General features: G+C 35.3%; 1 protein-coding gene across 2 annotated transcripts; it reads right to left on the minus strand.

The window, feature by feature from the left end:
• Positions 1 to 1,705: 1,705 nt before the first annotated feature.
• Positions 1,706 to 13,864, minus strand: LOC136205408 (uncharacterized). Of its 2 annotated transcripts, none has more exons than XM_065995982.1 (12): positions 12,131 to 13,864; positions 10,435 to 10,524; positions 10,123 to 10,356; positions 9,822 to 10,043; positions 9,594 to 9,702; positions 7,731 to 7,889; positions 3,264 to 3,346; positions 3,098 to 3,177; positions 2,815 to 2,885; positions 2,691 to 2,725; positions 2,058 to 2,103; positions 1,706 to 1,924 (listed from the first exon to the last, which is right to left on the minus strand). In XM_065995982.1, the coding sequence occupies exons 1-12, from the start codon at positions 13,781 to 13,783 to the stop codon at positions 1,920 to 1,922; spliced, it is 2,787 nt and encodes a 928-aa protein (XP_065852054.1). In that variant the 5' UTR covers positions 13,784 to 13,864; the 3' UTR covers positions 1,706 to 1,919. The 2 variants fall into 2 exon arrangements, with proteins under 2 accessions (XP_065852054.1, XP_065852055.1); XM_065995983.1 differs by having other exon boundaries at positions 7,737 to 7,889; positions 12,131 to 13,863.
• Positions 13,865 to 14,516: the final 652 nt, after the last annotated feature.

The following is a 14,516-nucleotide window of genomic DNA, read 5'->3' on the forward strand; positions in this document are numbered from 1 at the left end:
AGGTAGGGGTGCACATGGTCGGTTAACCAGTCCATTAACAAAAACCATTAACCAGTCCATTTAATTCGGTTAACCATATTTCGATTAATATAAACTTCGGTCGGTTACCCTATATTTCGGTCGGTTAACCATTAGTGACTTTTCGTAGCAAATATCACTTTACATTTATAATTATTCACTTTAAAATAAGTATATAATTATTTAAATATTAAATAAAAATATGTAACTTCAAATTTAATCAACAAAATTGCCAAAACAAATAAGTTTTAAGTTATTTTGATATTTTTAACTTAAATATTAAATACAAATATGTAGATTTATAGATTGATAATTAAATTTCTATATATATTTATACTAGTTTTATGTGTATTAATACATAATCGGTTTATTTTTCGGTTTCGGTTAACCATCGGTTTTTAAAATAAAAACCGTACACTAGTCCATCGGTTACGGTTAACCTATTTTTCGGTTTGGTTTCGGTTTCGGAAATCGGTTTTTCGGTTTTCCGGTTAGTTTTGTGCAACCCTAGTTGGAGAGTATGCAACCCTCCAACCACTAGAGTTGCACTTATATGTAAGGATGGCAACGGGTACCCTATTCACGGGTACCCGGCACTACCCGACCCTAATAGGACTACTCGTACCCTGTATAAAATGGTATGGGACGGGTATAATATCAAAATCATTACCCGTTAGGGTAATAGGACGGGTATGGAAAGACACCCTAGGGTACCCGGTACCCGTTACCCGTCATAATTTTTTATATATTAAAAAATATTATTGTGTTTTAGATATAAAATGTGAGATTTGAATATCAACCTTTTGTTCTTCGACTATTAAGTGATAACACTAAGCTATTTTATTTTTATTGATTAAGATTCAATTTGTTCAATTTTTAAATGAATGGTTTATTAAATTTATACTTTGTTAAATTTTTAATAGTTTTTGCTTTATTTAGTGATTCTTAACGGGTAAGGGTACCCGTGTGTACCCGTAAATTAAATGAGACAGGTATGGGATGCAAAACATATACATGGATAATGGAAAAGGTACGTATAATTAACAAATAAATGGGTAAGGATTTGGAATTGACACTACCCGCGTATACCCTACTCATTGCCATCCTACTCATATGCACAAATTGAGAGCAACTCAAGTAGCGGCACGTTAATCAATAACTATCCCGTAGATATTTTTTGGAGTGGTGGATATGTGATAATTACACCTACCAAAATGACAGGATATGGAAACTCCGGGAGAAGAGAAAGCAGCTACAAATAACAAATGGGCCTCCAAAAAATAAAACGAGCCCTTTTTATTAAGCATACCTATAATTCAAGACAAAAAAGGAAAGAAATAAAGATAATCGCAAACGGCAATGAAAACCCCAGATGAACAAACAAAGGCAAAAAAAAATTTAAAAAAAAAAAAAAAAAAAAAGCAAAACAAAACATTTATGGAAAATATAAAACCTTAAAGCCCGAAAAATGATATTAAGGAAATATTTTCACTAATAGACAAAATAACAAAAAAAAGGTATGTGAAGAATATAAAAACTCTCCATGTATGGTTTTTTTTTCAAATTGATTGGGTGTTCAGGAAAAAAAAAAAAAAAACAGGATGTTTCTAGTACTAACCATGAAACAGCCTGCCAGTGTTGGTCCGGAAAAACAAGTGTCAACCACAACACCAGCAACTCAAGCAGGGAATACTGAAGTTTTGGTTAAATGAAATAACTAAAAAGTTAAAACAAAAATGCATATACAATATTACATATTATTACAACCCCTTATTTAATTTACACAAGTAAGAAGCTGCAAGTACAAAATTTGTGCTCCTGTGCTGTGTCACCCTGCACTGTGTGCTCCTGTGCTGCGTCACCTTGCACTGTGTGCTCCTGTGCTGTGTCACCTTGCAATGTCAATCTGTACAAAATGAACAACTATCAACCCCCAATCACAGATTCAAAGTCATATATCATCAATCTCCCATCCTTTCTACAGATTTGGAAACTTCAGACACAGGAGACAATATAGTAGCTCAAAAACGTGAACTTACATCTACGGTAGTCTCCACCCAGACCGCGGTAAGGATCTTCTTCCCTCTGCCACGAAAACCATACATTATTTCGTCTAAACATATCTCAAGGACACACACTTATATAATCTCAGTTTCAGACAATTACTTCCTTCAGTCACAATGATCAGCATGGATAGAAGTATCAACTATGTTATTGCAAATATTATTGAATATGGACACAAATATGTCTAATCAGCATTTATTTTCAACAAAAATACAAGGGTCTCCACCAAAGCAAATTGCAATACAAAGTGTCTAAAAATGAAAACCTATAGTTTACTTAACCGGTCAATCAAATGAATAGCAATTATGATGAAATGAAACCAAACCACATTAAAGGAGTAAATGTGGTCAACTTGTAAATATAAATGCCATACGTATACCCACTAATGTACATTAGATGTGTGCAAGAATTAGAAGAAAGAAACCCAAATGCATGATAATAAATGAATAACTGACAGCAGTCATATATTCGTAATGTTAAAAGAAATTAAGTTAATATGTGATATCTATGACATGTTACTCTAACGAAGAAGCACAAGATCTTACCAATAATCTCACCTAAATACCTTAGAAAAAGAATTATATAATTTATTAATCCATTATCCATACCTGGAAATTGTTTGGATAATCTGAATATCTGTGACCTGACAAAATGATCCACCAAAATGAAGTAAAACTGATACAGACAATAGAACTTATGATATAATACAATCAGCGGCACATAAGAGTTTACCTAGATTGTAATCAGCTCTTGGTTGCTGATAATAAGATGTCATCCCAAAACCTGAGGGAACCTCACCATGGCTGAAGATGAGGACAACAAAATAATTATTCATCCAAAAATAATAATAATCATAATAATAACAATGTTCCACTGGCAGATTATCAATCAAACAACTTGCACATCTGCCCAAGGACAGAGATCATTGTAAAAACCAGAAAGTCTTAAAAAGTACTATTCAGCATGTTTTGAACATATAAACATATTCGACAATAGTAAGAATCTAAACAAGTACCTCACTCTTCCAACTGGAAAAGAATTCTCGACACGCGCACGAGTATATCCTCTAGGATCTGAAAAGTTCGGATCGTCTCCCTACATTTATTCAGAAACATTTTAGGCTTTCTACAATGGTGTATACGTCAGAAATGTTCATCCAGCTATTACAATAAACAACTTACCAATGCAGAAAATGAGCGCTTATGTCCAGGTAATGATCGAGTATAATCTTCATTAGCCATCATTCGAGTATAAGCTCCATTAGCTACCCATGAGAGAGAGAGAAAATTAACCAAAATCAAATACTTCAGTAAAAATCCCACTCTTTCAGCTTTATATAGAATAATTGACAAGCAAGAATGACAAAGTTTTCCTATCATTTTCTCTTTCTAATCCTCTCCCCTGCAATATGAGAAATAATATACAAGAAAGAATTGGTATTCCTAGTCTTTGGTATAATAGGAGAGCATGTGCCGTCATGCCATGCGGATCTTTTTTTTTTTTTTTTTTTTGAAAAAGTGTCATGCGAATCTTATTATTGTGTAATAAAGAATACAAGAAAAAAAAAAAATTGATGTTCAAAATAAATATAGCATACAGCAAATGTTGACAAATCCACGCTCCAATTGCCCTCCAACCCCTCCCCTCCCATATATCATTCAACATTATACTCTCAATTTTGAAATGAAATAAGATAGTCAGCACAAAACTACCCGTCCTGCCTATCACATGATTTTGTGGGGCAATGATCATATTTTATCAAGCCGGTCAATTTAACACTACTTGTCTGGCACTTCATGTGGACAACTTTATCAGAGTAAATATTTGCAATAAATTTCATCCAGTTGGCTTTAAATTTTGCTCATACATGGTTACCGATATAAAATGATCATAAATCATAATTGGTAACCATATAATGCTAGAAGCCATTCAAATATATGCAAATTATGGATGAAAAGAAAAATGAAAAAGAAAAGTAGGCAAACACACACACTCACAAAGAAGAGAGTAAAGATGGGCCATCCATCTAATGCTCTATTCTTAAATGTATGAATGGGTGTAAAAAAATATGTAGACAAGTAAACATATCTTCATATGACAGCTTAAGGCTTGTGTATGCAACTTATGTCCACATTAACAATGCTTAGCCTATGCAAATAGTCGCAAGGCTTTTTGGCAGTGTTGTCAATGACAAAGGAGGCTCGCATAGAGGGTCAAACCCTAGCCCTTCACAACACCCTAAACAAGGAGCCTTCTATGTGGTGTTGCCTAGGTGAGAGTACCTTCAACGAGGTGCTGCCTAGGCGAGTGCCTCAGCCCAAATGCTAGGCCAAAGAAGTGAAGCTTTCGATATATTATGACTATTTTGATATTTAAAGTGGGATTCTTAAAAGGAAATACCAGTAATTAAAGGGGTTCCGGAAACAGATCATGAAATATAAGGTAACATAATAAATAATTAGTAAATTGGTTTCAAATAAAATATTTAACTTTCCAACACAAATTATTTAAGAGACAGGATAGAAGTCAGAAACCAGAAGATTAATTGAGCAACTTTAATAGGGAAAAAAGACGGCAGAGAATACTTGTTTTTTTCAAGTCGAAAGATATTATAGATATATACCCTCGCCGTGTCTCTTGGAGAAAGGTCATTGAGGTTTTATCTTTAAATGACTGGTTGGTCGGTGGAATGAGAACTCATGTTGAAAATGGAAGAGGTCCTGATGTTGAATTGGTCTTGGGAGATAACAGATAGACACGGGTGAAGTGGCTAGAGTATCTAGGTATTAGAGCATGCATATATTCACTAGAATCAAGGTTGAGATCAAATACCAAGTGTTCAAGTTCTAGTCGCAGAGCACAAACTAAGAAGCAATTTGACTTGTATTAATGGGACAAAGCAATTTGGCTTGTATTAATGGGACAAAGCAATTTGACTTCTATTAATGGGACAAAGCAATTTAGGGTTATAAATCTTGTAATTAAGGAAATGAGAGCTCAAATAATAAGGATGACGATTTGATTAAGTTAGATCTTAATTCTAAATAGAAGGATTTGCTCGCTAAATTTGAGAACCTATGCGTTAGGTAGCATGCACTTTTTATAGCTTCGGCTAGAGTATCTACGTGTTAGAGCACCACATACATTCACTAGAATCAATTGAGATCAAATGCCAAATGTTCAAGCTCTGGTCGCATAGCACAAACTAGGGAACAATTTGACTTGTATTAACGGGACAAAAAAATTTAGGGTTATAAATCTTGTAATTAAGGAAATGGGAGCTCAAATAATAAGGATGATGATTTGATTGAGTTAGATCTTAATTCTAAATAGAAGGATTTGCTTGCTAAATTCGAGAACATACACGTTGTGTAGCATGCGCTTTTTATTGCTTCGACTACATTATCTAGGTGTTAGAGCACCACATACATTCACTAGAATCAATTGAGATCAAATGCCAAATGTTCAAGCTCTAGTCGCATAGCACAAACTACGGAACAATTTGACTTGTATTAACGGGACAAAAAAATTAGGGTTATAAATCTTGTAATTAAGGAAATGGGAGCTCAAATAATAAGGATGATGATTTGATTGAGTTAGATCTTAATTCTAAATAGAAGGATTTGCTTGCTAAATTCGAGAACCTACACGTTATGTAGCATGCGCTTTTTATTTCTTCGACTAGATTATCTAGGTGTTAGAGCACCACATACATTCACTAGAATCAAATTGAGATCAAAAGCTAAATGTTCAAGCTCTAGTCGCGAGCACAAACTACGGAACAATTTGAGTTGTATTAATGGGACGAAGCAATTTAGGATTAGAAATCTTGTAATTAAGGAAATGAGAGCTCAAATAATAAGGATGACGATTTGATTGAGTTAGATCTTAATTCTAAATTTAAGTATTTGCTGAACCTACACATTATGTAGCATGTGTTGAATGTTCACTAATAAATACCATTGTTAGGAATCGGACCCTCGACCTCTAGGTCTAAGAACTGTTGGTACCACGTCAATAAACCACTTAACCCAAAAGCTTAAACTATAATTAAGGTCCAAAAATAGTATATACTATCTCTAACATGATAACTATAATTGCATCATTCTATGTTTATTTAAGGTAAAGTCCAAAAAAAAAAACCATGTGCTTTCACGTATTGTCCTGAGCTTTTTCGTTTTAAGGTTTTTCTTTTACTAAAAACAAGGATCTTAAAATTAAAATGAGAGTTGATGACCTCAAAATTGAAAAATTCAAAGACCAGATGATATTCTAAGCAACTTTAATTCTTCACCTTTTTTTTTATTTTGAGGTCATTTAAGTGTTGTTTTGGTGAGGAGAGAGAAAATTAATGTTTTAGAGCGGGAAATCTCCGAAAATGATGATGTTGAAAAACAAAAAATTTGGTTCCATAGTAATGTGGTACTAAACAACTTTAATTCTTGGAATTTTTCACTTTAAGATCATTAAAGGTCATTTTTATAGTGTCAAACTAAAATATCCCCGTTTTTAGTAATACGAAAAAGCTAAGTCGACAAAAAAAAATTCAGGTACTAGTTTGACAATATGTGAAAGAACATGGGTTTTTTTGGACTTTACCCTTTATAAACTCAATTGTTGTTTTTGTGCATTTTGTTACCTTCTTTCTTTAGGTAGCACCTAAATATCCTTGGAAAAGTGCCTAGTGTAAAGGGGAGTTTGCCATTGGCAAACTCAACTCCAAGCATTGGCAAAGTTACAAGAGAGCTTCCACATAGAGTGCGGAATGGAACATATCAACCACACTTGTCATTGGATCTCCGCCACCCCTAGGTCAGTTGTCGCTACTGGTTTAAATGATCCACTCTAGTCCACTAGGGACAGAAGAGTCGAGCATACGTCCTTCGTGAAGGGAGGTGGATGTCTCCATAGAGGGGAACACTATGGACACTATGGGCTCCTAGATAGCCCATAATGTGTGTCCCTTTTAAGGCGAAGTTTTAATACAAGGGACCTTTCGGGATGGAATACCAACAGATGCATTGACGGGACACTTAAAGGGGATAGGCCTCTTCGGTAGGAGTTGGCTGGCCAAGGCTTGGGGAAAGTCTTGGCGTCGCATGGGGTTTTAGCCTGGCTCAGCTAGGCCCATTGACACCGAGCAGGCAATTTGAGGTCTCAGACAAAATGATTTGGATATTTTGAGAAAAATACAAGATCTGACATCTACAAAACCAATAAAATATTTGTACACCGAGCAGGCGATTTGAGGTCTCAGACAAAATGATTTGGATATTTTGAGAAAAATACAAGAACTGACATCTACAAAACCAATAAAATATTTGTACTCATATTTTCCAAACTAAAAAACAGTTCATACTCCTTTCAGAAAAAAAAACAGTTCATACTAGGGAACATTATCAAATAATATTTTTCATTGCTATGGTTTTCATTGCTATGGTCTATAAACAAAAGAACCCGGAATTCCTACAATGCATTTAGTAAACACTAAGCAAAGAAATCCAGCTTTAATTCTTCTGCATAAAATATGTGTATTGTGTTTCATTGGTTTTCGCACCTAAGAGTTAAAATTCTGTTTCAAGAACAAAACAATTCACATGAAGAAGGAACCAAGTATACAATGAAAGAATAGAGAATACAGAAAATACATGTACCCATTCTTGCTTGCATTTGCTTTCGTAGAGCTCGCTCTGCTAACAGTTGCTCTAGTTCAGAAGTTCCACTGGGCCTCGCATCATCTTTTCTTTGATTGACTACATGTATCACAGGAGTTTCCTTGTTCCTAGCATCAACTGGCTTTACATGATCTAAAAGAAATAAAAATGTTTCTTTGTCACCCCACCAAAAGAAAATCTGACTATGATAGTTTGAGAAAAGAAAATATATGAAGAATTGATAATGTGATTCTAACCACAATCCTGTCCAATTTTCCCAGAGATCAATTTCTTGTTTAAATAGTAAGGCCCCATTTGGTACGTCGTAATGAGAGTTGTAATGGAATGCCCATTACAATGGAGACTCGTTACCATGTTTGGATTAGTCATATTGTTTTGTCGTAGTGAAATTACAAATACATCACTTAATTTTTCTTTATAAATTTATGTAATGAGCATTACAAAAGAAATAGGCATGAATCCCATTACGACTTAGCCCTTGTATTTTTATTATTAATACTCATTATCCACAAACAATTCTTATTAAACGGCAAAACAAAAACGAGAAAAAACGAAAAATGCGAACAGGAAAAAGTGTGAAAACAGAAAAGCATGGAAAAACGATAACACGAAAAACGGAAAAATGAGAACAAAAATGCGAAAATTCGAAAACAGAAAAATGGAAAAAAAAACGTGAAAACACGAAAATGTAAAAAAAAAACACCAAAAATGGAAACAACCCGTGAAAATGCGAAAAACGGAAAACGCAAAAAATAGAAAATCGGAAAAAAAGCTAACAAAAACAAATTGCAGAGGTTTTCAACAATTATAGTTCTGTCAATTTTCAAATCTAACAGCAAACTACTGAAATATTTAATTTTATTTGAATTACGAAAATTATCGAGAGTTGACCTTCGAGTTATCACATTAATAATCGTTAGTGTAAAAGGGAAAATGAGAAATAGTAGCAGAATTGATTGTTGGATTTAAGAGGAGACGAAAGAATATAATAAATTAATAATATGATTGTTCTTCATTCTGAATTGAATTTATTTAAAATTTGTCAACCCAAACATGGTAATGGAATCGCTATTACATTCCATTGCATTACAACTTTGATTACATTACATTGCATAACAGCGTACCAAACGGGGCCTAAGTTCACATACAATAATTAAGTAATGCAAATCAATCCCATAAAAAAACTACAGTAAGGCTAGTTGAACTGTAGTAACTAGTAATCAAGTGAATAAACTATGTTTGCTACAAATTTTTTTAAAAAAAACTGGGCCAATAAAATATGTGAAAAGGAAGCATTTGGGAATAATACACCAAGCTCCAGCAAATGTCTTTGCATTGCCTTCCATTACAATAACAAGGCCCACAATAAAGAAAGACAGGCAGCCATCTACTGCATAAGGTCCATCCAAAAGGATGCAACTACATACACAGAGAGCAGCAGAACCCAAAATTTTGTCTGATGAAACAAAAATACTGACTTACAGTTGCTAAGACTTAGACCCACTTGAACAAGTTTTCAGAAGTCAGAATTTTCATTAAAAAGGTGAGAAATTCAGACACAATACTTCTCCTTCCAAGTTTGTATTATAACGTCAAACAGCCAATGACAGATAATATAAGGTGAGAAATAAACATTTGGTAGCAGATTATGAATAGAAAGATCCCTAGCAGCCAATAACAGATAATTCAAGGACAGCAGGCAAGCATCTGATAGCAAAATATTCATAGAAAGATCTATGTACGAACAGTAATAAATATCTATTCCCCAGTGCACTCCGCCAGCTATAATTCATATAAGGAAATATGATTTTTGGCAGAAATGAAACAAACACTCACATTTGCTTGGCTGCCTCTGTCTGGAAATTTCTTTACTAGTAGACTTGGAGACTTTCTTTTGAGGCTTGCCCTTAGGTAAAGGCTTTGCCAGGGATACCTTCACATTGACCTAAAAAACAAATAACAAAATATAAAAGATATATATTAAAAAAAATAGAACATATTATTGACAGAAGTAATTGAAGAAATTGGTAGCCATCATAATGTTTTCGTAACGAAATGCAGAACCTGAGCTCCCTCATCATATAAGGTCTCATGTTTGAAAGATTCTATGCATGCAAGAGCAGCTTCACGCGTTGTAAAATTAATGAAGGCAAAATCTGTTCTTCTGGAAGAATGCAGATTTCGGGAGAGAACGACATTTTCAATTTCTCCAAACTTCACAAAGTGACTTCTAATTTTCTCTTCATTCCAGGACGGAGGTAAGTATTCTGCATAAATTGACTTAACCTGCACAGTAGAGACAAGGACAAATAATTGCATTAGATACCTTAATATCGATAAAATTAAAAAGTCTTATCAGATAGACCTTGAGTAATTCTTCTTCATCTGGTTCAATTAAGGGTTCAGCCCAGGCAACTTTTATATTTTTAAGCTGTCCGAGGTCCTTCTTTTGAAGTTTCTTGAAAGCAATTTGAGCATCTTTGTAAGTTTCAAGCTCCAGAAATGCAAACCCACGATTGCGTTCCACATTAGTAGGATTGGCCATCACCGTCACTGTATCTATTTTCTCAATTCCTATCTCCTGCAACAGTCTAATGACCTGTCCACATAATTAACATTATGAAATGCATAATAAAAGCCTACCAAAGAAGATATCAATAGAAGTGAAAAACCTTACATCCTCATTTTTCCAATTCCTGTCAATATTACCAAGAAAAATTGTGTCATTTCCATCAACAGGGGCTGTACAACACTGCTTCCCGCATACCTGTCATATAAAATATGAGAGAGAGAGATTATTAGTCATAAATAAATGATTAGACTAAAATCATGCACAAAGTATCTAATAACTAACAAGACATCAAAATTACTGATTGGTGAATATCGAAGGATGTTTACAGAAAAGATAAAATTTGAAATACCCTTATTTGATTTGATCAGGATCATCACAACAATAAAAAAAAATTGATCGGGTTGTGTTCATAACTGTCAAGAACCAGTTGAACTAAAAGCTTAAACTGATAGTTAAAGGTTCAATTCATATTAATATCTGACAATAACTATATATCAATTTTCCAAAAAGGAAATGAATGTACCAATTATTAAAATTAAAAGAAAATCAGAATTCCAACAGTTGAGAACTCAATAATGAAATGTGGCTTTAATAACAAGTGTAGAGGTATACATATAAGCAAACTAGAAAACGACATATGTGGTAATGAATTTTCCTAAATAGAAATAGCACTAAAAGCAGCAAACAGACAAATTAAGATATCCCTCAGATAAATCAATCACGTGCAAATTTACTCATAAAATATAGAAGTTCCATTGTCATCATGACATAATATTAGCAGTAGCCCAAAATTTAGTGCCTGAACTATTAATAAGTAACGGTGCACATAGTATTACCGAGTTATTATATGCATCATATTATTTTAGCCATAACCTTTTATGCTTGAGTTTCGACTAACATGTGCAACTAGAAAGAAAGGCAAAACAGACTACTATAGCAGAGAAAGACATTTAAGAGCCAAGATCACTAAAATTTGAAACTATATGATCTTCTTTTACTCTATTTATACTATCCAAAGTTTTTTTTGGTAGATACTCTATTTATACCATCCAAAGTTTGAAAGCATAACATAGCAACCAGAAATTTACATATCGCATAATGTCAACCTATAAGAGCATCTCCAATGCAAGCACCCTTCAAAGTTGCCAAAACTTAACACATCATCTCAAAATATATTATTTTATTTTCTCTCTCATCCACATCACATTTGGCAACTTTTTTTTAAAAAAGTTTCGAATGCTAAGCAACTCTAAAAGTTGACAATATGGTCCCACAAATCATTATTTTATAGACAATTTATTTTAATAATAAATATTGCCATAAAATACCACCAATAGTAGGCAACTAAATCACTTTTTACATTAAAAAAAGAAAAAGTAAGGCTGCCAAAGGGGTGCCAAAAATTGGCAACATTGCCATAATCATTTAAGCAACCTTTGTTAATCCAATGCAAGGCACTCTTTCAAGCACCCTCCATGCCATCAAGCACCCTTCCAAGCACATTGCATTGGAGATGCTCTAATGAGATAGTTGAGTCTGTAAATCCTCTTATCAGCCAGACTGATTATTTTTTGTACGATCCCTCTGGCCCTACTCAAAACATTATATGTAACAACGCAGGAAATAAAATCAAGTAAATAAAGGTAAACTTGTATGTTTTATCGGTAACAAATTGAACAATCATCAAAACAGAGTTGGCCAACTGGTTGGTTATTTAAATTTCAAATTTGCTATACTACCAAAAAAAGATGTTCACTTCATTAAAGTAGCCAATAAACAAAATGAGAATCTAAGTTTTCACCTCAACATTTGAGTATTTCTCCAATGCCTTCTTTGCATCCATGGCAGAAGCATATCGCACAAACGCATAGCCCTTATTCTTTCCTGTCTTGGTATTTATCACCAACCTCATTTCAACAATATCACCAACTGCTTCAAAAACTTTTCTCACATCCTCCTCCTTTGCATCTGTATTCAAGCCACCAATGAAAATCTCTGTCCTCCTTCTCCTCCTCCTCTCCAATGCTTCCAATTCTCCACTCAAAATTATCTGTCCATTACTTGTCTCATTATCGTCCTTCCTTCCCTTGTATCCACTACTTTCGCCCACAACTTGAGCCCTATCCCCAACTGAATCCGCATTAACGTTCACCAACTCCATAGGAATTTCAGCTGAAGAATCAGACTTCTCAGCTATGCAGTCAGTTTTTCCAGCATCCATTGGAGTTTCAATCGCAGAAGCCTCTTCTTTTTCACCATCCACAGGAATTTCGCTTGCAGAAGCCTCTCCTTTTTCACCATCCAGAGGAATTTCGCTGGCAGAAGCCTCTTCTTTTTCACCATCCACCAAAATTTCGCTTGCAGAAGCCTCTTCTTTTTCACCATCCACCAAAATTTCGCTTGCAGAAGCCTCTTCCTTTTCACCCTCCACAGGAATTTCACTTGCAGAAGCCTCTTCTTTTTCACCATCCACTGGATTTTGGATCGCAGAAGCCTCTTCTTTTTCACCCTCCACAGGAATTTCGCTGGCAGAAGCCTCTTCTTTTTCACCATCCACTGGATTTTGGCTCCCAGAAGCCTCTTCTTTTTCACCCTCCACCGGACTTTCTTTCACGGAAGCCTCTTTATCATTACTAGTAATATACATATTTTCAACTTCAACAGCAACACCAACACCAACATGCTTAACAGAACTATCAGTTTCTTCCACCAACATATTCACACCTTCACATTTCTCAACGTCAAACGGAGCATAAATTGAAGAAGCAACCTTTCCAACTTCTTGTTCTGGCATGCAACCACTAAGATGGTGATCCATAACCTCTGCCTGCTTCTCCAATCCTTTATCCTCTGAACTTTCAGTCAAATTAACAATTCCAGCTTCTTGAATTGAAAGAGAAATATTTTCCGTACTGCTAATTTTTTCACCACCATCATCCAAAATCTCCTCCGACGCTAATTCAGCATTGGAACAAGCAGCCAGGCTTTTAAGTGACGATTTGGGCACTCTCTTCTTGACAACCTTCTTCACAACTTTCAGTACCTTTTTCGTCTTCTTCTTTGGCTTAACTTCCAAGACATTCTCGTTCATAGGATCTCCACTAGCATTCTCATTCTGGCTAATCGAGACTTTTTCCTCGCTTCCCGAGCCCATTCCAAGCGAGAATTCCGGAGCCAAATTCCCCTGAGCTAGGGTTTCGTTTAGTGCGCTTCCTTCAGCATTTGCTACCGTAATTGTAACCGAAGGCATCGGCGGAATGGTTTGTGTGCTGTCAGATTGAGAAGAATCCGGTAAATGGGAACCTTCAGAAGATGACGGTTTCTTATTGCCATTATGTAGAGATTTAACAGCAGACTTGGAGGAGTTAGGGCTAGGGTTGGAAACGGCAAGCTTGGCGGTTGCTCTAACGGAACGAATGGGGCGGAGACCCGGAGCTTGCCTCTTCGGTGCCATTTTGGCTATTTTTCTGTGTTCTTACCCGTGTCTGCGTTATATTTTTCTTTGTTCTTATAGGACCGGGAAAATGAGAGGGGGAGGATCCGGAGGAAGAGACAGCTGCCTGCACAAGTTTACCGTTTGAAGACTTAAACAGCCTACTTTGACAGTTTCACTGTAGTTTTTTTTTTTTTTTTTTTTTTTTTTTGAGGAAAAACACGAGTCTACCGTTATATTATAATCTGAAAACAGTACAGACTCCAAGAGATGCGGAATAACAAAAGAAATAAACGGATTAGCATTGGAACAAGCACTCCTAGCTAGAGTATGAGCTGCTTTGTTCGCTAATCGTGGACAAAAAGACACTTTAAAATCTGGTCTAGACACGAGAATATCTTTGCAATCTTGTATTAGTAAACCGAAATCCGATAAATCAGTTGCCTCACTCTTGCAGCAATCAGCAATGACTTTTGCATCTGTGCGAAAATCCACCGATGACCACTGCATAGACTAACACCATCGAAGGCCAGAAAGAAGTGCAAAAGCTTCAGCGTTTCTAACTGCAACCTGACCCGACTGGTATCCGCTGCTACATGCGATAAAAGCTCCCTGATCATTTCGACATACGGCTCCCCAACCATACCGGTGTTCAGATACAAAAAGTGCAGCACCAATATTGCAAACATTTCGACTAAACCCAGGAAGACGCCAAATCAGAGGCTGCTGTTCCGTTATCAGATGCGCAGATGCA

The sequence above is a fragment of the Euphorbia lathyris genome, chromosome 9, assembly GCF_963576675.1.
Source record: "Euphorbia lathyris chromosome 9, ddEupLath1.1, whole genome shotgun sequence".
In the NCBI taxonomy this organism is placed as follows: Eukaryota; Viridiplantae; Streptophyta; class Magnoliopsida; order Malpighiales; family Euphorbiaceae; genus Euphorbia; species Euphorbia lathyris.

Bases quoted from the DNA above. Each gene is read 5' to 3' on its own strand.
- LOC136205408 (XM_065995982.1), bottom strand. From the start codon at position 13,783: ATGGCACCGAAGAGGCAAGCTCCGGGTCTCCGCCCCATTCGTTCCGTT. The intron at 10,525-12,130 runs GTGAAAACTTAG...TTTATATGACAG, and splicing joins AGAAATACTCAAATGTTGAG to GTATGCGGGAAGCAGTGTTG. The intron at 7,890-9,593 runs GTGAGTGTTTGT...TATTTCTTTTAG, and splicing joins ACAGAGGCAGCCAAGCAAAT to ATCATGTAAAGCCAGTTGAT.